Genomic DNA, 25,410 nt, shown 5'->3' on the forward strand with positions numbered 1-25,410 from the left:
ATATATATATATATAATATACATATACAGCAGAGATATATATATATATATGTGTGTGTGTGTGTGTGTGTGTTGGACGCACACACACATGCACACACAGACACACACACACATATATATATATATATATATATATATATATATATATACTTATGTATTCATATAAGTAGTGGGGGTGTGAGAGGTGCATGGAGGACTGACTCTTGCAGAAATGTTTTTTTTTTTTTTTTTTTTTACTTTTCACAGTGTTTTTCACAACCCAGGTGTTTCATTCATTTATGATTACTCTGTGGTGAATTAATCACAACTGAGCTGAAATCTTTTGAGAGAGACACTAATTCTAATATAACTGTTTGCTTATCCTGTGTATAAATATTTTTGAGCTATATTTTTTCCCATGCATGTTGACCATCAGGACATGACCCATGAGCAGATCACAAGTGCAGAGTGGTCCTCATTCAAGCAGCCATCTGAAAAGATTTTAGCTAAGCCTTACCTTTCCCTGGGTGATTTTAGCTAAGCCTTACCTTTCCCTGAGCAAACTCACAGGTTCTAGAAGTTCAAGGCTTTGTCACCTACTTCTGTAAAGGAAAATACTACCAAGGACTAGCCCTCCCTTGTAGATTGGCAGATTCCTCTATCTCCAGGCTCAGTTAGAGATCGTATGCAGAGTACATGTCCCAGAATATATTTCCGCAAATTTTCCCACTGGAATGTGCAGGCAGACTTTGCTCATCATCTGTCTCTCTTTCTTTATTCCCAGTGGGCTCACCCACTGCCTGAGCCTCATCTGGTTTGTAGTCAGAGCTTCATCCCTTGTATGTAGTAGATGAATGTCGCTCTGTGTATAACTGTATCCACCTAACACTTGTATAACGTATGCACAGCTACCTCTCTGGGTAATGCATGAAAGGATAAGTATTATACCATGATCCCCCCAAAACGTGCACGCTGATTGGCCAGCGTGCCCGTTGTAAATCGAGTTATACTAATGGAAAAAGTTCCGGTCGCCCGGACTTTTTTCCATTAGTATAACTCGTTTTTTTTAAACACTGTCTCGCTATGTTAAATGGGTTTAACATAGCGAGACAGCTTTAAAATAAGCAACGGAGATCTCCGTTGCTTATTTTAAAGCTGTCTCGCTATGTTAAACCCATTTAACATAGCGAGGCAGTGTTTAAAAAAAAAGCAACGGAGAAAGCAAGATCTCCGTTGCTTTTTTTAGTGTCTCGCTATGTTAAATGAGTTGAGATGTCCGTTGCTTATTTTAAAACTGTCTCGCTATGTTAAACTCATTTAACATAGCGAGACATTCAAAAGCAACGGAGATCTTGCTTTCTCCGCTTTTGCACAGCTCTGATGTACTGCAGGCGCAGTACATCAGAACTGCCGCGGATGCCAGACATCTGCGGAAGGGCAGTAAACAGGCATTATACTATGCCATTATTTAAGAAAAGTAACAGTTTCTTTTCTTAAATAATGTCATGGTATAATAGCAATAACAATTCTGGGTGTGGTAATGCTAAATTTACCCACGGTTGGCTGTTTGGTCCTCGGGCTTCACTGGGACCAAACCACGCCAACCGTGGGTAAATTTAGCATTACCCACACCCAGGCGTGGGTTATTGCTATAGTAGCCATTTTGTCTGTTATCTTGTATTTTACCTGTCCTGATTTTGTTGCTCTATTTATGTGAAAGTGATTTTGTCTCAGTATGCTTTACCTTGTTAACTAATACATTAAACTGTGCTCAACCACAGTCTGCATGCACTTAAAGATGTAACAACTTTTGATAGTTTCTCTTTAAAAGTTCCTTGCTTCTCCCTTATCTTGGCAATGAAAGTAATTTTTTACAGATATTTACCCTGCATTGTAATTATCACTGTTACTGTTCGTTCTGATAATACTACAGATGACAAACTCACTATAAAATGAGAATATTTTTTAATTACAAAATATAAATGTGCTAGGGAAGATGTAAACATTTTTCATGTCATCTATGCCATCACAGCTAAGTTTGGGAATACAGAAAAAAAAACTGCGGGATGCGTGGTGAATTTGACACCACAGATAAACAAAATTGGAAGAGTCAGTTTTATTAATTGACTCCCATGTTTCATTGTATGTAGTTATCTCAGCATTTCACAATCTAATTGAATTATATCAGTACAGTTAAAGATCTGAGGGTGTTGGAGGACTTGACACCTACAAAATGCTTTTGTGTAATTTTGTTAAAGTTCATGAGTTCCAGTGCAGTATTTTTGCTGTGATGGTTAACTATACATCCGGAAGTTGATTTGCTAACAAGCTCACAAATATCTACATAATGCAGCCCGTACCTTGAATTGCTTCTAAGGGAGCAATAGCTGTTTGATCTGTACATCACATATAAGTATCAAATGCAAACAGAAATATTACAGGGCACATGTGCAATGGTTAATTAAAGAACTTCAGATGTTGTGAAGCAAAGTGTCTGCTGCTGGTTGGGTTGAATCAGTATTTATTAGATTACACTGTTTTGTTGATAGTATTTTTGATAAAAACATTTAATGTTTTCCCAGTGATATGATTGTATAGTAAGCACCATTAACACCAACATGGCCTTGTTTCTGGATCATCATGTAATCTGTGGCCATTTTCTTTTTGTGACACTGGAATAGCAGAGGAGGAAGCAGAGAATGAAGAAGAAGATGATGCTGGTCTTAATGAAGAGTCAGTAAAGAATTCTGATGAGGTATGAATGCAAAATATTTTGCTCTGTTTTATAATACTTCCATTACAGACTTGATTTCCTTAATATTGCATTTATTTATTTTTCATTTTTTGTGTTTTCTACAGTGTATAAGATTGTAAGAATAGTTGTTTTCTGCATGAGTCTCATTATCTTATCCCACTTTGTCACTGTTTTAAAGGAATTTTGAGAGCTGGAACTACTTAAAGAAAATGTGAAGCTCTACGAATTGCATAAGGCCTCATGTAGTTTTGTTGTAATTCCAGACTAGTAATTTATTTATTTTTTATGAAAGGGGGCACTTCTGATGTGCTGTTGGGAATTACCAATGGTGTACTTTTATATTAAAAAAATACAATAGATAGATAAATAAATGGGATGTCTACAAAGCATTACCATATTCATCTTCTCTACAACCTCTTTTCAGGGTACTCCAGAATAAAGATTTGTAGTGTTTGTCATGTGTGTGGAGCCAATGTGGACTTGTATTGCACATTTAGTCTTTGTATCCTATAGCAAAGCTCTTTTTTCTTTTCTGTTTTTTAGTGTGACTTAGAAACCAGCACACCCACCTATACTACCAATGGGGATGACTGAATATCATCAGTTTTTCTAACCATCTTTATTACACTTTTGTAAGCAGGAGTAATAGAGTAGGAGAGTAGGAGTAACAGAGCAGGAGTAGGAGTAACAGAGCAGGAGTAAGAGTAACAGAGCAGGAGTAGGAGAGTAGGACTAACAGAGCAGGAGTTGTAGAGCAGGATTAATAGAGGAGGCAAGTAGGAGTAACAGAGCAGGAGTAATAGAGTAGGAGAGTAGGAGTAACAGAGCAGGTGTAGTACAGCAGGAGTAGTAGAGTAGACTGAAGTAGGATGGAGGCAGATGTCATAGTGGAGGAGTAAGTGAGTGTGTTGGCTTCTGTGATTTTAAAGGGGTGGGAGTTTATGGGTAGGGAGGGGAGGAGAGTGGTAGTGGTAAACTGCAAAGCCCAAAAGGTGGCTGGGGAACAGGAGTGGGAGAAGAACCTTGCTACAGCTGACACATTATTTTATTTTATTTATTTATTTTTATTTTGCATTTGTTAATCAGGAAAGTCCGACTTGGAACAAAGCCAATTTTCAGTGGAGGCCTGGGGAGAAATACTCCAGACACAGGTCTTTGTATCATGGGAGGAAACCGGAGCACCCGGAGGAAATCCACACAAATGCAGGGAGGACATGCAGACTCTACACAGAAGGCACTCCAGCTGAGAATTGAACTAGAGAACCTCTTGCTGTGAGGTGACAATGTTTCCGCTACCCCACTGCGCCATCCATTAGTGGGAAGCACTCATGCACGTGCATGAAGACAGATCACCATGAGCACAAAAGTAATAAAGATATAGATATCAAATAATGGAATAATTCTCCTAACATTTTAAACTGCAGAGAAATAATGTTTTCAGATGAAACTAAGGAAATGGAAAAGTCTTACTGGAGATTAAGAAGGTTATTAAAGCATAACACTGTTTTTGCAGTGGTCTTGTGTGAATTTCCATCAGTATAATGGAAAAGAAGTGCAGCTTGAGTGCTGTGATTTATAAGGGGTTTGTGATGGCGGTATAATATTAGCAATCTATCACAGGCTTTCTCTGACTAAAATCAATTTCAATTGGGTACACATAGATTAAACAATGGGGGAAGGAGAGACAAGAGCCCTATAACCATGGTAAACAAATTAATTTCAAGGGAATATGGGAATAGAAGATCAAGTTGTTTTACCATTGTAATTCTGTTTGGTTATTGCGGGACTTCTGGGAAAGGCATTAGGCAACTGTGGCGGGAGATGATATGCTTCTGGAATAGTGATTTAAATTCAACTCATGATTCCCTTTTCTTTACAAATGCAACATTAACAGGCAAAGGAGATGAAAATAAAGTGGTCATAAAAGAGAACTGCAGAGCAGTAAGGAAAAAGAAACAGGCGAATTTACATTGAGGAGCATAGGGAAGAGGCAAAGACAGATAGAGATCTGAGTGCAAGTCAGATACTTTACATAAGTTTCAGCAAGGTTGTTACAACAAACATTTCAGTTCAGTTGAGCTGTGAAACAGCCCAAGACAAATGTTATTACATCCATCTTGTGACTATTGCTGTCAAGTAGCTGTACATTGTGACTTTGATTTTATATGGTGATTCTCACATTTTCTGTGCTCATATTTCTTGCTACAAAACGTTATTTGATGTATTGCTTTAGCTGCATGTGCTGCAGTATCTGGCTGCATCATTCAATGCTCTTTTCTTGTGTTATCTGCTATAAAAGGTGCCTAAGGACCAGGGCAGGGTCAAAAGGCTCTCAATCATCCTACATGGTTAACATAAATAAATCCATGAATAAAATAAACTACGATGCATTTACTGGAGGAGAAAATAATTGTATTATGTTTTAATTTGAAGGGCACAGCAGGATCAGAGGTCATAGCTTATGAGGAGATGTCCCGTCTGGTCAACTATGTCCAGCCCATGAAGTTTATATCATTTGAAATCTCGAAACGTAAGTATTCCAAAATATTCCTTTCTACAGTATCTGGCATTTAAATATTAGACAGTAAGCCTGTATCCTTTAAGTAGCAAAAGAAATCAAAACTCTGTAATGGCAATAGAAATGATCAAATATAACAGATCCAATACACTCATAAACTTGTTAAATGTTTACTTGTTGTCACTTATTAACCAGGAAAGACCAAATGAGCACTACCCTTTTTCAGCAAAGGCCCAAGGAGAAAAGTGCTATTATAAATACACCAGGAACATCATTTGCATTGTTATGCCTTTTACAGCCAGTTTCATTCCAACAAGCTCAAATATATGTGAGAGATGCAACTATATAGCCAAAATGAAGGCTAAACTCTCTCAACCCAGTACTGGCACAGCCTGTCAGGAGGAGAAGGTAACCACACACACCACAAATCCAGTCTCACATAGACCTATCGCATCAGCAAACCAAACACATAAACACACAAAAACATACTCGGAGGCTCTAAATAAAAACCTGCCTAAGCAGCAGAGACCTCCAAAGCAGACATCCAAGCAACACCTACCACGAAACAATATTCACATAGCACATAGCTCACAAAGTCAGTGTGCCACACATTCACAGCCCTTAAGGCTAAACAACACACCTAATACATTTGTAATAGGTGACTCTATTGTCAGACACACTGACATCCCACTCACCAGGCTGAACAAGGAGAAGGTCACTGTAAGCTGCCTTTCGGGTGCCAGGATCCGCCACATAACACAAGCACTTGGGTCACTCCAAAGCAAGTACAAGTATAACTCCATCATTGTCCATGCTGGTGTGAATGACCTGAGACTTACCTCCCTGGACTACATGAAAAAAGACGTACAAGAGCTCTTTGATCATGTAGCCCAGACCGGTATGACCCTGACCTTGAGTAGCATCTTACCCTCACCAAGAACGTTGCCACAGTATAAAGACAAAATGATCAATTTTAACAAGTGGCTAAAGTATTGGTGTCATTCAAAGGGGATCCAGTGTCTGTCAGCCTGGGATGACATGCTCGACAAGCCACGTTGCTTCGCTAGGGACAGCTTGCACCTTTCACCCCTGGGTTTTCGAATACTGGCTAAGGCTCTTGCCTCCCCCATAGTGCCTTTTTTAGGCAAGGCTCAAAAGACAAACCCACTCCCATAGACAACACAAAGAAAAAAAAAAACTATGGGTAATGCTGCTCAACGCCAGAAGTCTAAACCTCAAGATGCACTCACTCGAGACTCTCCTCAGTAAGGAGAATATCGATATCTGTGCAGTAACAGAAACCTGGTTCAAGGCTCCCGAGAGCACCCCAGCACTACCAGGCTATACTTCATACCATGCTTTACGGCCCCAAAACCCGGACCGAACCACAAAAGGAGGGGGAGTATCCATATTTATCAAAGATACCCACACCTCCAGGCTAGTGGCACTGCACGAAGCTTCAGAGACCATCCATGTGCAACTAACAGTGGGCAAAACTGCCTTTCAGTTTGTAGCCTGCTACAGACCACCCTCCCAAACACAGGAACCTCACACAGCTTTCCTGAGAACACTGGAGAATATGAAGGTCTCTCCAAACACTGTTATATTGGGTGACTTCAACTACCCAAACATCGATTGGGAAAACTACTCAAGCCCAAACACCCTCGCCCAATGGTTCCTAGAATTTATAAACTCAAATGCTATGGAACAACTGGTCACCACTCCCACAAGAGGGGAAAACATACTGGATCTGGTCATCACCAACATGGGGTCTCTATGTTCCACACAAGAGGTATACCCCTCATTGGTAAGATCAGACCATAAACAAATCTCACTGGACATCCATATTCTATCCCCACCCCTAGTCAGGGAAACCACGGTGAAGAAGTTCTCAAAAGCAAACTTCACACTTCTCAAAACTGAGGTGGAATCCTTCAAAGCCCCCGGGCCAGTGGACAATACGGACCAAAATGCAGAATCCTTTACAAAAGCATTCTATGGACACCTACAGGAATGCATGGAGCATGCTATCCCAAATAAAACCAAGACTCACTCCTCCAAAGGCAGGAGACCTGTCTGGTGGACCCCAGCCATAAATAAGCTATACAACAGAAGGAGAAAGCTACTACATGACAGAGCAAAATCCCAAAAAGGGAAGGCGTCACTGATCAGTACTAGCAAGAAAATACGATCCCTCATAAAATCTTCTAAGGCCAGCTTTGAAAGAAAAATTGCACAAGACACTAAAGATAATCACAAGGCCTTCTTTAGTTATGTCAAAAACCTGGGAGGCAACTCCCAGATATGCTCTGAGTTAGTGCAAAATGACAAAAAATTCACTGAACCCACAGACATTGCCAACATCCTGGCAGAAAGGTTCAGTGCAAACTTCTCCCCCCTTCCCCCCAAAAGAGCAAATGTCTATCCCAACAGAGTGTAGCCTTCCTGTGATCATAGATGCACAAGTGAGAGCTGCCCTCTCCAAAGCTAAAAACACAGCATCAATGGAGCAGACAGTGTCCCAGGCTGCGTATTACACAAGCTCCAAGAAGAACTAAACCCTCATATAAAGTCACTGTTCAATCTCAGCCTTACTACAGGATATGTTCCCAAGGAATGGCGTACAGCAACAGTGGTCTCACTCCACAAAGGTGGTGCTAAAACAGACCCTGGAAATTATCGCCCTATAAGCCTGACTAGCCTGGTCTGCAAAGTTATGGAACGTATCATCATGGAAATCATAAACAAAGACATTGGGAACCTCCAGACCCTGGATCCTACCCAGTTCGGCTTCATTAAGGGCAGATCTTGCCTTTTGAACCTGGTCAACTTCTTTGAAACAGTTACCAAAGACATAGATGAAGGGAAGGTAGTCCACACAGTCTACCTGGACCTCGCAAAGGCCTTTGACACAATACCCCACTCAGGCATCAAAAATAAGCTCACCAGCTTAAATATCAACCCCTATGTCACAAGATGGGTTGCAAACTGGCTCAGGGATAGAACCCACATGGTCAGAATAGCAGGTGCCATGTCAGACTCTAAACCAGTTACAAGTGGTGTCCCACAAGGCTCAGTCCTGGGACCTCTCTTGTTCGGTATATATTTCTCCGAGGTACAGGCTAACACGGGTGGACTATGGCTGACCAAGTTCGCAGATGACTGCAAACTGGGTGCTATAATCAACTCTCCGACTGACACAAGCATCCTCCAAAAGAGTCTCACAGAGACGGATAACTGGTGCCAGAGCCATGGCCTAAAGCTAAATGCCAAAAAGTGCATAGTCATCCCCTTTGGAAAAAACAAAGTGCCCACAAATTACCACATAGGTGGTAATTCATTAAGTACGGAAGAAGCAATTAGGGACTTGGGGACCCAAGTAGATAGCAATCTCTCCTTTGACAATCACATTGCCAAAGTGGTTAGAAAGACCTTCTGTATAGCCCACCTTATCATGAAAGGGTTCACATCTAGATCAAGAGAGGTCATTGTGCCCCTCTACTCATCACTTATCAGGCCCATGATTGAGTACAATGCCCCGTTTGGGATGTACCTTACCCGACACCTTCAGCAACTGGAAAGACCCCAAAAGTATCTCACCAAGAGGATCAAAGGGCTCAAACAGATGCCCTATGCAGTTCGGCTAAAGAAACTCCAGCTCTACTCAGTTGTGTACCGCCTACTCAGAGGCGATCTGTGTCTGACATATAAAGCCATGTCCAACACAGAATTAATGGACATGCTTCACCTCAGGAAATCTAAATCCCTTATAGCTATAAGCTGCAGGTACCTGAACCTCAGGACAGATTCATGTCCCAGAGGCTCCCCTCACTCTGGAACAAAATCCCAATCCATGTCAGGCAGAGCCCCTCACTGACTCTCTTCAAGAGAAATCTTGACAAATGGATGGGAGATCGTAAGTTTACCCCTGGGATCTTTTCTGTGTCGCTGCTTGACAGAGGTACAGTAAACAAACCTTAAAAGGGAAACCTTCTGTGACCTACTATACAGAGGCACAGTCAACTAATCTAAAAGGGTGGTGAAAGCCAAACATAGTCTGGCTAGGCTTATAAATGCCCTAGGGCAGATATCCTAGTATCAACCTATGAACCTATGAACCTATGAGCAGCAGTTCCATTATTTAGACACCTTGACATCATTTTACATTATTTACGGTTTCAATTAAAAATAATAGTTACATGCATTGTATATGAATAATATACAATTAAAAATAACAGTTACATGCATTGTATACGAATAATATACAATTAAAAATAACAGTTACATGAGTTGTATATGAATAATATACAATTAAAAATTGTTACAGTTGTATATGAATAATATACAATTAAAAATAACAGTTACATGGGTAGTATATGAATAATATACAATTAAAAATAACAGTTACATGCATTGTATACGAATAATATACAATTAAAAATAACAGCTACATGAGCTGTATATGAATAATATACAATTAAAAATAACTGTTACAAGTTGTATATGAATAATATATAATTAAAAATAACAGTTGCATGGGTTGTATATGAATAATATACAATTCAAAATAACAGTTACATAGGTTGTATGTGAATAATATACAATTAAAAATAACAGTTACATGGGTTATAGATGAATAATATGCAATTAAAAATAACAGTTGCATGGGTTGTATATGAATAATATATAATTAAAAATAACAGTTGCATGGGTTGTATATGAATAATATATAATTAAAAATAACAGTTGCATGGGTTGTATATGAATAATATACAATTAAAAATAACAGTTACATAGGTTGTATATGAATAATATACAATTAAAAATAACAGTTACATGGGTTATAGATGAATAATATGCAATTAAAAATAACAGTTAAATGGGTTGTATATGAATAATATATAATTAAAAATAACAGTTGCATGGGTTGTATATGAATAATATACAATTAAAAATAACAGTTACATAGGTTGTATATGAATAATATACAATTAAAAATAACAGTTACATGGGTTATAGATGAATAATATGCAATTAAAAATAACAGTTAAATGGGTTGTATATGAATAATATATAATTAAAAATAACAGTTGCATGGGTTGTATATGAATAATATATAATTAAAAATAACAGTTACATGGGTTGTACATGAATAATATGCAACTAAAAATAACAGTTACAGTATCAACAGTATGCATAGATTGTCAGGTTTTACGTAAGAATATTTGTTACTGTAAAGACTTTTTCAAAATCAAGGACATCGGAAGATAAGATAAAGAGTGAGAGCAGCCCAAGGAAAGGAAGGAGGTGAGGAGGCTCAGGAATGTAAATGAGATGAGCTAGCATGGGAGGGTCTAGTTGTGATAAGAGCACATTACGTTTTGTGCAGCAGAGAGTTATGGCACAAATTCATATAGTTATATTAGTACCAGTTTAACTAGGGGGTGCAGGTGCAGAGCCATTTATCCATCAGATGTTGCTTCAGTTGGCATTTAATGTCTTTCAGGTCGAACAGTGTCCTTAAGTGGAGTGGGACGGTATTCCAGCTATTAGCAATGCAGTCATTATACAGTGAATATCCTGCATTGTTGGTAGGTTTACTTATGGAGAGTAATGATTTGTCCTTGTAGTGTAGACGTCTCTTAGTAGTATAAAGTTGAATAATGGCGTGAAGAGATAGGGATTTTTCAGGGTTGTGCAGTAGTTCGAAGATTGTAAATAATTGTGACTATAATAGAGAGTTACTCAATTTAAGCCAGTTTATTTGGTTTATAGAGACAGGCAGTGATGTGATCTGTATTGTTGGCTGGTTGTAAATTTGGTTACTTTATGTAGCATCATTCTAGTCTGGCTGACAGAGAAGAGATGAGATTGGTTAAGATAGGTAGGAGAGGAATATAATAGGGTGGGGAGTAGAAAAGAAGTGCCCATGTTTTGTCTAGCAGAGCCAGTAAGGTGGTGTTCCTCTCTATACAGGCAGCCTAGCTTTTGGTGTCTCTTCTTTATGGCTTGCTGAAGGTCGAAATCAATTTTCAGGTGGTTGTCTATAATCACATCTAGTAGTCTGCTATGGAATACTAGTTCTATATCTTGTTCAAAGAGAAAAAGAATGCACACGCTGTACCACGGCTGTAGACTTTATTGAGTAAGTGCTTTCAGGGATACAACCCCTTCATCAGACTACAAGAACAAACTCATTCACTAAATTTATACCACTCCAATTAAGAGCCCCATTAGTAAAAAAGAATTCATTAAAGAGGCAGTGACATCTAAAAACATCACAGGAAATATCATAAAAAATACATTCTTTAAAAGCTTTATAAAACACATAGGGCTGCAATACATGTCTCAAATATAAAAAGTACTAAAAGGAATAAATAGTAAATAAATAAACTAATGTTTCAGTGGTCAAGATTAAAAAAAAAAGGTTTTAGAGACACCTTATTATTGAGGCCTGGTGGACCTTCATTTTTGTTATGTACAGCAAGGGCACTGCTCTCTTTGCAATTCCTAATATCTCTATAATGCTCAAGTATCCTATCCTTGAAACGCCTGTTTGTTTTACCAATATAGTATGAGAAACATATAGTACAATATGCAAAATAAACAACATTGGGTGTCTTACAATCAAGATAAAAATGAATAGCAAACTAAAACCCAAATGAGGATGTGTAACGCTAACACCTGGATGAATATGTGTACATGCTGTACAGTTTCTGCATGGGTACGTTACCACTCTGTCTGATTGACACCTGCGAATATGAAGGTCCTAATCATATTTTTAAATTCTTTGTATTAGAGGTATTGTGTGAGAATAGGAGAGGAGGTGACCTAGTGAACAAGACTGAGGCCTCGGAACAGAAGTGGATAATGCTTTATGCTGCAGATAAACCACCAGGCCTCAATAATAAGGTGTCCCTAAAACCTTTTTTAAAATCCCGACCACTGAAACATTAGTTTATTTATTTATTATTTATTCCTTTTAGAACGTTTTATATTTGAGACATGTATTGCAGCCCTATGTGTTTTATAAAGCTTTTAAAGAATGTATTTTTTTATGATATTTCCTATGATGTTTTTAGATGTCACTGCCTCTTTAATGAATCCTTTTTTACTAATGGGGCTCTTAACTGGAGTGGTATAAATTTAGTGAATGAGTTTGTTCTTATAGTCTGATGAAGGGGTTGTATCCCTGAAAGCGCTTACTCAATAAAGTCTACAGCCGTGGTACAGCATGTGCGTTCTTTTTCTCTTTGAACGCTCTTTGATGTTTTGCGCATTAGCTGTTTTAAAAGTTGGATAGAATCGTATATATTTTTTAGTTCTATATCTGTCTAGTTGGATGGCAGTATATTAAAGGTAGTTTTTTGGGAGGAGAGAGATTTGGGGGTGAACAGTTTCATTTTTTTTTAAATTCAGGAGGAGCCGAGTTCTTTGTGCTGCTCTAACTCTTTAGCCAAGCTTCTGTGGAGGAAAAGGATTTCTTAGTGAATGTTTGAAGCATGGATAGTGTCCTAGCAGCACATATTATAGTAGGCTCATCAGCATATTTTACTGTGGTGACATCTTTGGATGCTGAGTTTAGGTCATTAATAAATAAGTTAAACAATAGTGGTCCTACAATGGAATCTTGTCATTCTCAAATGGATATAGGAAGGAAAGAGGAGAAGTTATAGCACTGTTTCACTGCTTGGGATCTATTAGTGAGGTAACTAAGCAACCAGGCAAGTGAGTGTGATAGCTCATAGGAAAAGAGTTTATTTAGGAGAATTTGGTGAGTGGCTGTGTGGAATGCTGTGGATAAATCCAGAAATTGGACTGAGGTTGGAAGTCCTGAATTTTTGTTGTGATTTGTTATATCTGTGAAGTTTAAAAGAGCAGTGATTGTACTGTGATTGCCTCTGAAACCATGCTGTGAGAGGAATTGGAAATTATGACAAGTAATATATGTAGTAAGTTCAGAGTGAATATATCTTTCCAAGATTTTGGATATGTGAATTGCAATTGGTCTTTAGTTTGTGAGCTCATTTGATGAGCTGCCTTTATAGAGGGGTGTTATATAGGATTTTTTCCATAAGGAGGAGACATTTTTTGGATAGAATGCTTTATTAGAATTGAGACAGAATATGCAAGGCTATCAAGATATTCAGATAAACGTTGGTCAGGGGCAGTGGTTGTTGTCTGAAGGGAGCATGGGTATTTTTTAATTGTAGATGTTGACATCAGAGTGAGTGTGAAAATCTGATATGACTTCAATGACTGGGGTGGGGTGTCTGGATTTGTAGTACTTTTGTTTTGTAGGAGGGAGGCTACTGTATTTATAACATGTGAGTTAAACTGTGAAGCAGTGCTTTGGGAGTTATTGGTTGGGTCGATTTTCCAGGATTGAGAAATGTATTTATGGATTTTTGCAAATATTTTTCATTGTTTGATAACTTTTAGGTGTTGCTATAATACATTTTTTTGTCTGGCTTTATGCATTATTTAATATGGTTCCTTAACTGCCTATATTGTTGCAGAGATATTTGAGGCTTGCTTTGCAGCTATGACTTCCAGGTGTAAGTAAAATGACTTGCTTTGTTTTTTTTTAGTTAACCAAGGGCATGGTTTGTTTTTAACTCTTTTGGGTCTTAATGGTGCTTGCTCTGCCAGGATATTGAGAAATAGTGTATTTAATATGTCTGTTGCTTCATCAAGGGGAATAGTGGATCCCAGTTGATCTGTAGCAGACTGGAAGTAAAAGTTTCTTTATTGAAGTTACTGAGGTGTCTGATCTGATGAACTTTGTGGGGCTGTTTAGGGTGTCATATTATGTAGCTTAGCTGGTGGTCACTTAGTCTTTCAGGTAGGGATCCACTTGTAGAAACATTGTTTGGGGTGGATGTTAGAATCTGGTCTAGAATGGATTCTTTAGATGTGGCTTAATCAGTTGATAGGCACAGTATACCTGTGTTTTTGTTTTCTAGGGCTATATTATGCCAGTCTATATTAATGTCTCCTAGTAAGATGGTTTTCGGTCTTATGTTGGCTGAGATCCAGGACAGGATCTTTTCTAGGATGGCAATGATGTTACCAGGTGGTATGCATATACATATGATGACTAGAGATTTGTGAGTATTCAGTTTGAGAAGTAAGATGAGACCAGTACTGACGGATACCAATACTGACAGATGTACTGCACATCAGTAAGTCAAACTGTATCAGAAATACTCAGTCATTTGGGGATCTAAACCTCTTCTGCATCTTCAACTGAATGGTTTGGAGGGGCAGGTATATCTCATGGAGGATACCCCTGCACTGCAACAGACTCCCCATCCACATAAATGAAAGTTCATCCCTGTCCATATTCAAGCACAATATGGCTCTATGAATAGGAAAGAGAAAGTTTACCCCAGGACTACCCTCTGTACTAGTAATGTATGGAGGCAGCTCCTAAATGCTTTATCCCATGCATGGATCTCCTTAAATTAGCTATGGTTTGATCCAGTTAATATATAATTATTGACTACGGATTGGTTAAGGACAATCTCTAACCAAAGGGGATACTTTAATTCTAGCACAAAAAGGGAAATTGCATAGGCTTAAAATGGTCTGCAAGGACAGCTAGCCTAGTACGTTCATATAATGGCCAATGCTCATCCTTCCATACTCCTTACCTTCTCTCAGGCTGTTCGTCTTGAGTCGTATGGAAGTATCTGCTCACCTAGAAGTCAGCCATCAATGTCAAGTAACTGCAGTAAGTATTTCTTCTTTTCTTTCTCATTCACCGGGCAAGTCATTGCACAACAACTAGGTCAGTTCAAATTCAAACAGTACAAGAGTTTGATAACAGCTCTAACAATGTAAACATTTTAGTCAGCCCATAACCCGTGTCCATAGTCATCCAGTAAAAATCTACATCTTTGTTTTTCTCCTGTCCACAAAAGCTCGTTTCTGACCCATCTCCTCTTATTTCCTATGGCCTTAATTCTCCAGTTTTTGGAACTTTTTACCCTGACATCACTGTCTGCTCTATTGACACTGGATTCCCCTCTTCTAGCTTAAGGTCACACTGCATCTTAAATCATCCAGTGTTCTGCATTCATTCCTCAGTTGCTTATTATTCTTTAATTGAGAATGACCTCTGAACTTCACCACAGGCTGGCTCTTTCCTGACTAATTCTTTATGCAGCCACTCCCTTTCTTTCTCAGCCATTCTTACCAGTGCACTAACAATCATTGTTTTTTGGGCAATGAAGTGCACCCCTGTTCCAATGTCATATTCTAGGTATGGTACATCTGTCCCCTCCTCTCTAATAGCTTGCTGGGAAATTATGCCTTTCAGTACCTCTGTGTAGGTCACGACTGCCCCCTATGTCCTGTAGATGGACACCTGCCAAGTTACCTTCAAGATATTGGAACACTGAAGTCTAAAGTTTGCTCTTTCTGTGTGTGTGTGTGCCAAATTGTGGAATCCAGCTGTACTCCCTGTGTATTCCTGGAGAGAAATGCTACACTACCATCCCTAAGTATCCTGCAAACATAAGGCCTTTTTCAGTGTGTTTTGAAGATTACCCACTCCTTGAGAAGGAAACTCTGGCATTTAACAATCCAGTGCCATTGTTTGTCATATATTACCAGACATATTTCTCACTCAGTGTTCTCCATCAATCTGAAAATCAAAGAAGGGGAAAGTTTTTCAAGATAAATGCCGTATACTCCTGCACAAAATGGACAGGATCTGCTTCCTTCAGTCCTTACCAGATACCTGTAATCCTAAGCTCCTGCAGCTGCCAGTTCACCACATCTTCCTCTTTTTGTAATATGGTCTCCATTGTTCTTCTAACTTTAATGATCTTATTATCTATCCACTAAATCCTACCTTCCAGCTGTTTTACTTTGTTTCTTGTCATCTGCATGGTAGATTTTAAGCAGTCAGTTTCCTTCCATATCCAATATTAAAATGACCAGTTTATTAAGAATTCAGTAAAGCTTCTCCTACAGCATACTGCCATCAGCACTCATGTTGTGGCAGAAAACGTCTTCTTCCATGCTCCAGTGCAAATATGACTTCTTATATTACCCTCCACAACAGTGTTTACAGGCTGGGAACAGAGGAAATGGATTAGCAGCCATTGTACTGCTGGTTCCTTTTTCTCTCTCTCTTTTTATCTCCTCACAGGTGATGATGAGATGCCCCAAGAACTTCTCCTCATCCACTGAGCCATACATCTTAATCAAGCCTAATTTGTAGGGCTGTTTTATTGTTTCAAAACTTTGCTCAGTCCCTACTAAATCAGGTTTGATAAAGTCCATCATAGTTTGGGGTGAATGTGCTCATCTGGATTGTGCATTAAATTATAAGTTTCCTATATGACTGGTTATTGTTTTCTGTAGCTTCTATCTTGCTAATCTTCTTTTCGACTTTTTCCTTTGCGATTTTTTTTGTATTGTGAAATTTTCCATGTCTAGGTGTCTTTGCCTGTATTACTCTTGAAATATTTTTGGATGTGCATTTTTTTGTACTGATTAGTTTGGCTTAATTCCTTTGCAGAAATATTGTACCATACCAGATCTATTGTTTCTTTCTAATGTCCATGCTTCTTTTCACACCTTTGAACAACCTTTGTTTTTTCCTTCATTATATTTTTTCAATTCAACTGTCACTCCTTTTCCCATGCAGCCCAGTCCTTCTTCATCTACATAATGTCTTTTTTTGAACTGTTGCATCAAGGAATGTAATTTTTTATTTGTAGATTTTGACAGTTTATTTTGTGCAGGTATTTTCATTCCTCTAATTTCTCTCTTAATTTTTCTAAATATTCTCTATCTGGAAATTTTGGGCTACTTGCAATACATAACGTATTCCTTTTTCCTCAGTAATCCACTTTGCCATTTCTATTTCTCTCTTTTGGCCTGTCACATTTTGTGTTTTTTGTGGACATCTTCCTTCTACCACAGGGGGACCATCCTCCCTCTAAACTTGGCCTAACCCTGTGGTAGGAATGTTTCCATGCCCTGAGGATTATATGGTCCTGGCACCACTGCATACACCAGGAGTGGGCACGACTTATCCCGAGTCTTATTTTTTATTTTTTGGCTAACCTTTCTCTATGATATATAAAATATAGTCTTTATATCAGTGTTGCCTTTTCTTATTGATTTCATCTTTCCAATAGGACCCCCATCATCTCTTCATTTAGACCCCTCTTATCTCTCCATACGGACCCCAGGTGTCTCCATATAGACCCCTCATCTCTCCATTTAGAGCCCACATCTCTCCATACAGACCCCTCATCTCTCCATTTGACCTCCTCATCTTAAAGGGCTGGGTGTGCAATGAGATGTGCTTGAATATCATCATACCACTGTGGTACCCCCATTGCCTTAAGGACAACCCCCTCATGCAATCCCAGCCCCCCATTAGCAATTCATAGATTGTTACTAGGCTAAGGACCTGGGGGGGGGTCTTTCTAAGTCTAGCCAAGTTTTCCTGAAAGAATAATGATGTCCTGCATCCAAATAGGACCTTGAGGGCCAGGCGTTTATAAGCTACCTCTGTCCATAAGGGACATGAGTGCCAGGCTCTGTGTAAATTTCCTATTCCCCATCCACTGCTCTAGGTTACTCTTAAACTGGGTAAAAGATGAACTCAGCTTCACATGGATGGGAAGCCTGTACCATAGGAGGGGCAGTCTCTGGGACACATCTGTCTCTCTGGTGTGTTCTGTTTAAGTCACAGACAAAATTCAGGTCCCTAAACCTTGTATTTCTGGTACTCTTTGACATGAATATGTAGGAGATTCATAACTTTGCAGATGCCTTGTAAGCCAGATATAAATCACCACTCAGCAATCTATAGGAGACTGAGTAGAGGAAAAGGGTTTTAAGGAACTCTGCATAAGGCAAGTTTGTTACATCTTCTTTTCTTTTTGTAAGGAACCTCTGAGGTCCCTGTAGTTGCTGCAGATGCCTGGTTAGGTACCTACTGAAGAGAGAATTGTACTCTATGATAGGTCTGACAATGGTGGAGTACATTAGTTAATGACATCTTTTGACCTAGATGCCATGTCCTTACTTATAAGTTGCACAACATAAAAGGATTTCCTTTTGTGGCCATGTGATGGTCAAAGGTAAGGCTACTGTCTATGCGTACCTGGATCCCTGACTACTGGATCAGTTCTTCTTAGTGATATATTATCAACATGTTAATCAACTGGAATGATTGACTTCTGAAAGGGCACAATTATGCATTTCTTAGCACTGAATTTAAGACCATAATAGTGTCTGCAGGGGAGTCAATGATAACCTCCAGCTTGCAATAATCTGCAAACTTAATAGGCCATAAACATTTAGCATTTGCTACCATTTCAGAGAAATAAATTCCAGAAAGGAGTGGGTCCAGTAATGAGCCATGGGCGAATACTTTAGTGATTGGCCTCTTGGTGGAAGTGGCCTCTCCTATTTTGACCTCCAGGGTCCTATGAGTAATCCAGTTGGCTACCTATGGCTGATAAAAGGGTTTATACCTAAATTAGTGAGCTTGTCTAAAATGCCTGTGTGGGGTATTGTATCAAAAGCCTTGGCCAGGTCGAGGTAAGTTGTGTGCGCAGTCTTATCTTCATCCATTGCTTTGGTGACCTTATCAAAGAAGTCCACCAGATTTAATAGGCATGACCTTCCTTTAAAAAAGCCAGACTGTGATGTGTCCAGCATTTGCAGGTTACTTGTGTCATCAAGTTTTCATGTCCATGATGACTCTTTCCATGGCCTTACATATGAAGCTAGTAAGACTTATGGACCTATAGTTACACAGATCAGTGTTTGGACCTCCTTTGTGCAAGGGAATGACTGTAGCCATCTTCCATTCCTTGGACACAAAGCCTGACTGAAGGCTCCAGTTGAAAAGTGAGTCAAGTGGACCAGAGAGGTCATACATCATGCTATTTATTAAACATCCCGTGTTATTGGGACTCATCAATGCAGTATTTTTGGCCTTGGAAAGTGCATTGATGACCTGTTCCCTAGTAAATGGTTGGGGAGATCATGGTATGCGGTATTTCCTTTGGACTATCAGGGAGGAGTGGCATGAGAGAAATATGGGCTGAACCTGTCAGCAAAAAGGTTGGCACTGGCCTTTGGTTTAGTGTGGGTGATGCCATTTACAGTAAGTTCGGCACATTGTTGTGTAGTTCCCCTGAGGTTACGGACATAGCAGTAGAAAGTTTTGTGGTTGTCCTTTGCCTTTGAAGTAATAATTAACCTGCTTAGCTACCTGTTTACATTAGTCTTGGGGCTTTTAGTATGTATGGCTATGTTCCTTCTATGCTTGGCAAATATTTTTTTTTCTTTTGCTGTATAATTGATTGATATTGTGATTCCACCAGCTTGTCTTGTCTTTTGAGTTTACCTAATATGAGTGGGCATGGCTCACTCTATACAGCTATTAATATGGCTGTACAGAGATTTTACAAATAGCTCAGCATATGCTATGGTGTTTACTGGGTTTGGGAGTATTTGGAATTTAGCCAAGGTGTTGCTTAGTACAGACTGGTTAGCCTTGGAATAGTTCTTAAAGATTTTTGGTTTCACTGGATACCCAAGTTTACTTTTTATTTCAGGTAATGCTGCCTTATGGTCCAATCTGACAAGCAAAGACATTACATTAGGTGAGGAACAGTGACCCCCCATGTTCATGAGTACAGAGTCAAGGATGTTTGTACCCCTGATAGGAGAATTGACCAACTGTTCCAGGATGCTGGTATTAACAAAGTTTAGGCTTATGCATTAGAAGTGGTGTAGGATTCCCAATCTATAGAGGGGTAGTTGAGATTCCCAAGGAATATCATATTGAGTTGAACAGTGAGGGACTCTAGCACACTGAGATAGGTAAAATTCCTGGAACATGGAAGGGGACCTATAGGTTGCAGCGATATGGTACAAAACCCTGTTTATGGAGAGTTACACATGTATGAGATCAACCATGAAGCATGCCTGAGTCTGCTCCCCGAGGCATGCCAGTGCTTCAGACACCCATGCCACTGTTCAAACCCAGATCACCCGAGTGGGAGACAAATCTTTATCCCTCTTCACAGTGATGCTGTAAAATGGAAGAGCTATGTATGAGATATCCTGAAGAAATAAAGGAAAAAATGAGAGAACATTATTAACTGACTACTGGATAATAAGCATTGGTGTATGTTATGGGGTCATTTCTAGGAGGTTATATTTAGTGAGGTTATTCTATCTTACATGAGGTATTTATATTTTACATTTTTTCAAAAATATAATTTTTTCTGAGTCTGTAATGTAATTTTTGGTAGGAACTGATTTTTTAAACTAAATGGTGATTTCTTAAGTTACAGGGCTAGAAGAGAGAAGCAGGGATTGGTGCAGTGCAGTTTGTTGGGAAGGAGTTTGTATGGGAAAAGACATTAATGGAGAGAGATCTGATGGAATAATTGTATTTTTTGGGTAAATTCACCAGAGAATAAGAAGAAGAAGTAGTTTACGACTTTAGATATTAGTGACCCTAGAAACAAGCCAGCTCCTTGTTTTCTGGGGGACACCTTGTGTCAGAGAGTTTAAAATAGTGGTGCTCTGTCCAGCAGGAAGTGATAGCAAATTTGCAGATGTGGTTCATGGTACTTTGTGTGGAGTTTAGATGTATTTTCTCTTTTGCAAGGGCTACATTGGGTAAGCCATATTCATCAAGACTAGACAGATCCCTTTACTAGTTGTACTCCCTTCTGGTGAGGGAAAGTAGCAAACATTCATAGCTTGGAATAAGAGTTTACTTATGCTTTGGCTTGGTCGGTTTGGCATTGGAAGTTGAGATTTGGATCTTGTCAGATCTCTGGTATCTGAAGTATTTAGTTGTTTCTAGGGGGTTGTGGTTATGTACTAAATATCAATGTTGTAATACAGAAGATAATTTTTGGTAAATGCCAAACATCATTATTGGGGGGGGGGGGGTCTTTTTTGTAGCTAAAAAGAATTTTCATAAAACTGCAAAGTAAGTGCCAGCCTTTTTCTAGATCTGTAAATAATGTAATCAGTTTCTAGTATGATGCAGCATTGGGGCAGATCAGTTGCAAGTTTAATAATGAAAAAGGAGAACACGCTCCTCAAAAAACCTCTCTAGCGGCAGTATCTTGGAATGGATCTTAGTCTCTCATCCCCACTATTTTTCTGGCAGTGGAACTCTTCCCGATTCCCTTGGTGACCACTTACCCATTTACTCTCGACATGTCCCCTCACTCCTACATCGCACCCACAACTATATTACAATCCGTAATCAAAAAAACTTTAACCCATCAACCTTTGCTAACTCCCTAAAAGAAATAAACTGGAATTGTCTAAAAACATTACCCCTACATAATGCTGTTGCCCACTTCAACACTACATTCTTAAAATTACTAGACTTCCATGCTCCTCTAAGAACAAAGAGAATCAAAATGAAAACTGCCCCTTGGCTTACCAAAAACACACTAGCAACAATGCGGCAAAGAGATAAAGTCTGGAAACACTACCAGAAAAAAGACCCCCCTCATCCATAATGAATATAAGACACTTAGAAACAGGGTGAAAAAGCTCATCATCTCTGATCGACAAAATTACTTCTCCATACTCCAAAACAATAACAAAACAAATCCTCAAAAATTCTGGAAGGGCATCTCTACTCTACTTAATCCTAGTACACCAGCCACCCCCACCCCAGACCCTAATACCCCAGATATAGACTTAGCTACTCAATTCAACTCTTTTTTCATTGAATCTATTTCCAAACTAACCTCCTCATTCTCTAACAACACTTTCTCCAACTCAACCTCATACTCCCCTACCAACCCTACACCTAGTACTACTACCACTCTCACATTCACATCTACTTACTCTTTACCATCCACCTCCTCTCCTACTCTCACTTCCTCACCTCCTAACATCCCCTCTCCACACCCCCCTCCATTCTCATTTAAACCTATATCCACTTCTACCATTCAAAGACTCCTTAAAAAACTAAAGCCATGCACCAATGCTCCTGACGACATCCCTTCCTACTTTCTTAGTATCTGCTAAAGCAATTGCCTACCCCATTAGCATACTAATCAACCGCTCTATCCAAGAAAGCATAGTTCCCCAAATCTGGAAAAAGGCCTTCATCATACCTTTACATAAAGGTGGCAACAATAACAATGTTACTAACTTCCGCCCCATCGCTATCCTGTCACCCCTCTCTAAACTCCTTGAAAAGTGTATCCAACTTCAACTCCTACCACATCTCTTAGATAATCACCTACTATCTCCCACACAACATGGATTCAGACCTAATCACAGCACTATGACAGCACTCCTCTCCTTCCTTGAAACTGTTAATAAAGCCCGGGACTCTGGCCTTATTGTCTCTACCCTTCTACTCGACCTCTCTAAAGCCTTTGATACTATTTCACACAGCTTGCTTTTAACCAAACTCTCAAAACCTAACCTATCTCCATCATCATTGAACTGGTTCTCCAGCTACTTATCCAATAGATATCAAGCAGTAAAATGGAAAAAGGTAACCTCCTCATTTCTTAATACCCCAACCAGAGTCCCCCAAGGCTCCATATTAGGTCCCCTCCTCTTCAACATATTTATAAATGATTTTCACAGCGCCATCCCTCTTTCCAACATCATCCAATATGCAGATGATTATACCATTATCTGCACTGCCACATCTATCCCTACACTCCTAAAGCTAACTCAGGATGCTTTTTCAACCACAGAGCAATGGATGGAAAAAAATCATCTAGCGCTCAATGCCTCTAAAACCAAATTAATGATATTCACCCCCCTCTAAAGTCAACTCTTTCAATATAAACACATTCTCTATTACTAGTCAGAATAACATTCCATTGGAACTGGTGACAGAGACCAAATTACTTGGAGTCCAAATTGATAACCAACTAAAATTCAACTTCCATCTTCAACTAAATATCAAAAAAAAAACATCAAAAACTAGGCATGCTCTATTGACAAAACCACTTCCTTACTACTGCCACTAAAATCACTCTCTCTACTTCCTTTCTTATTCCCTCCCTACTCTATGGAGCTCCACTTCTAACTAATCTACAAACCTCTGTGAAAACACAACTTTCCTCCTGCTACAACAAAATCGCCAAGTTTGCTACCAGCCAAAAGTCCTCCACCCACCACTGTTCCTCTCTCCAACAATTAAAATGGCTAGAACTACCGAAGTATCTCACCTATACTCAACTATCTCTCGCACATAAGCTCATTTTCAACCCCTCCCTCTGCCCCTCCCTGTCTTCTGTCTTTAAAATGCACATACCTGATAGAATATTAAAGTCTAACAACCAAAATCTATTACAAGTGTACATACCAACTCGTCCCCCAGGCAAAAACCTTCTATCACATGGCCTAGCACGCCTCTAGAACTCCCTACCTCCATCTATCCGTATCACCTCTAACCATTTTATTTTCAAAAAATCTCTTCATTCATATCTACTATCCCACTGGGAATGCTCTTGCTCCCACCCCACTTAACTAACACTGGATACTAACATTCCTTCCTTCCCCTGCTTACATCTGTGATCTCACTTTATCATTTCACCTAACTCTTACATTCTTACTATTACTATGGTATCTGCAAAAATACTCTACACTCTACCTCTTAAGTGTATGACACTTAATATGCGATGACTTCTCATTTCTAACTTTGTAAAATCCTTCTAATTTTGTATCTGATATGTGTCATCACTTGTTGAATTAATTGTAATATTTGTTTATTTGTCTACTTAAAGTTTTACAATGTATAATCATCTTTAATAACCTACTGTAACCTCAATTGTTTGGAGCTTTTCTCCCCAGGACTCCATTGAAAACGGGTTCATCTTGGCCCAGTGGACTATCCTGGTAAACCAACTGCAAATAAATAAAAAAAATAAAAATATAATAATGAACCTTGGTAGACTCATCTGGTTTAGGGGATAGATATATGACTAATTGAACAATTGTAACTTTGAAGAATCTACTAGAAATGTAGTCCATAAACCACTGTGAGGTATTATTACTTAGTTCAGCTGCAAAACATTCTCAATAAATGATGACTATATGAAAACTTTGAGTATCTGCAAGTAACCCCTTTCCCAGGACTCCAGAATCACGTTAAATAAGTCTTATCTGTCTGTTTCCTTCTCCCTCTCCTAGAGCTCCAGACTCTTGTTAAATCTTATCTCATGCTTCCCTGTCCCTTTTACAGCAATCCAGTCTCATGTTAAATCAGTCTGATTTGTGGGCTTTCCTGCCCCTTTCACAGGGCCCCTGACTCAAGTTAATTCAGGTTCATCTCTGAATTTCCCTGTCCCTCTCTGTCATCTGTTTATCATTCAGAATATTTAAGCATCTGCTCAATGTCTTCTACTCTCTCGTTGACAGCTACATTTGTAAACATTCTAAATTTTTTGCCTAGATACAACAACCCTGTCCTGTTCCGTGCCTCCACCAGAAATGATCACCCTTATTTCCAGTTCCTTTCCCTTTTCAGTTGTCCTTCAGAAATCCACGTTTGACTGCCATTTACTGCCTTATCTAATCTGCCATCTGGAAACAAACACTATATGGATGCATTTGAATTATGAAGTCTCCTGAGATATTTTCATTCAAAATGAAATAAACTCTGTTTCTTTTGTGGTTTGTCTCATTTTATTTTTTACCTGTTAATGGCACTTCATCGAACAGGCCACATATGTATTTCTACATACCTCTGCAAGATAAGGGTGAATGTTGCTTCACTGAAAAACAAAAACACTGAACTGTAACCAATCGAGTTAAAATGGTCGAAACACAAATAACTGAGATTTTTCCCTTGCACTCCCACTCCCTCTGCTATTTACATATATTTTTGGGTGGCGTAAGCCAGGGAACCTTGTTGGCTAGGCTTACATAGGCCCTTGGGCCGATAGCCTAGTACCTACCTATGAACCTATATATAATAACTCTGAGACTGTACCACAGTGAGGAAATGGCAAATTTCCTGATATCTGCAGTACCGCAATCTCATACAGAAAAAAGCCAATATGTGCTGTGCAATTAGCTGATTCTTGGCCATAATATCAGCTTATCAGCTTTTCTTCCATTTAACAAAAGAAATACTGACAACAGGTATGTATTCCAATATATAT

General features: G+C 39.0%; 1 protein-coding gene across 1 annotated transcript in view; it reads left to right on the forward strand.

The window, feature by feature from the left end:
• Window positions 1–25,410, forward strand: part of LOC122803768 (1-phosphatidylinositol 4,5-bisphosphate phosphodiesterase beta-2-like) — an 805,974-nt gene that overhangs the window by 287,839 nt on the left and 492,725 nt on the right. The window contains exons 11-12 of the mRNA XM_044073456.1: window positions 2,665–2,733; window positions 5,167–5,263. Of these exons, the coding sequence (XP_043929391.1) occupies window positions 2,665–2,733; window positions 5,167–5,263 (166 nt within the window). The remainder of the gene's footprint in view (window positions 1–2,664; window positions 2,734–5,166; window positions 5,264–25,410) is intronic.

This window comes from Protopterus annectens, chromosome 6.part0 (genome assembly GCF_019279795.1).
Source record: "Protopterus annectens isolate FY-2018-M chromosome 6.part0, PAN1.0, whole genome shotgun sequence".
In the NCBI taxonomy this organism is placed as follows: Eukaryota; Metazoa; Chordata; order Ceratodontiformes; family Protopteridae; genus Protopterus; species Protopterus annectens.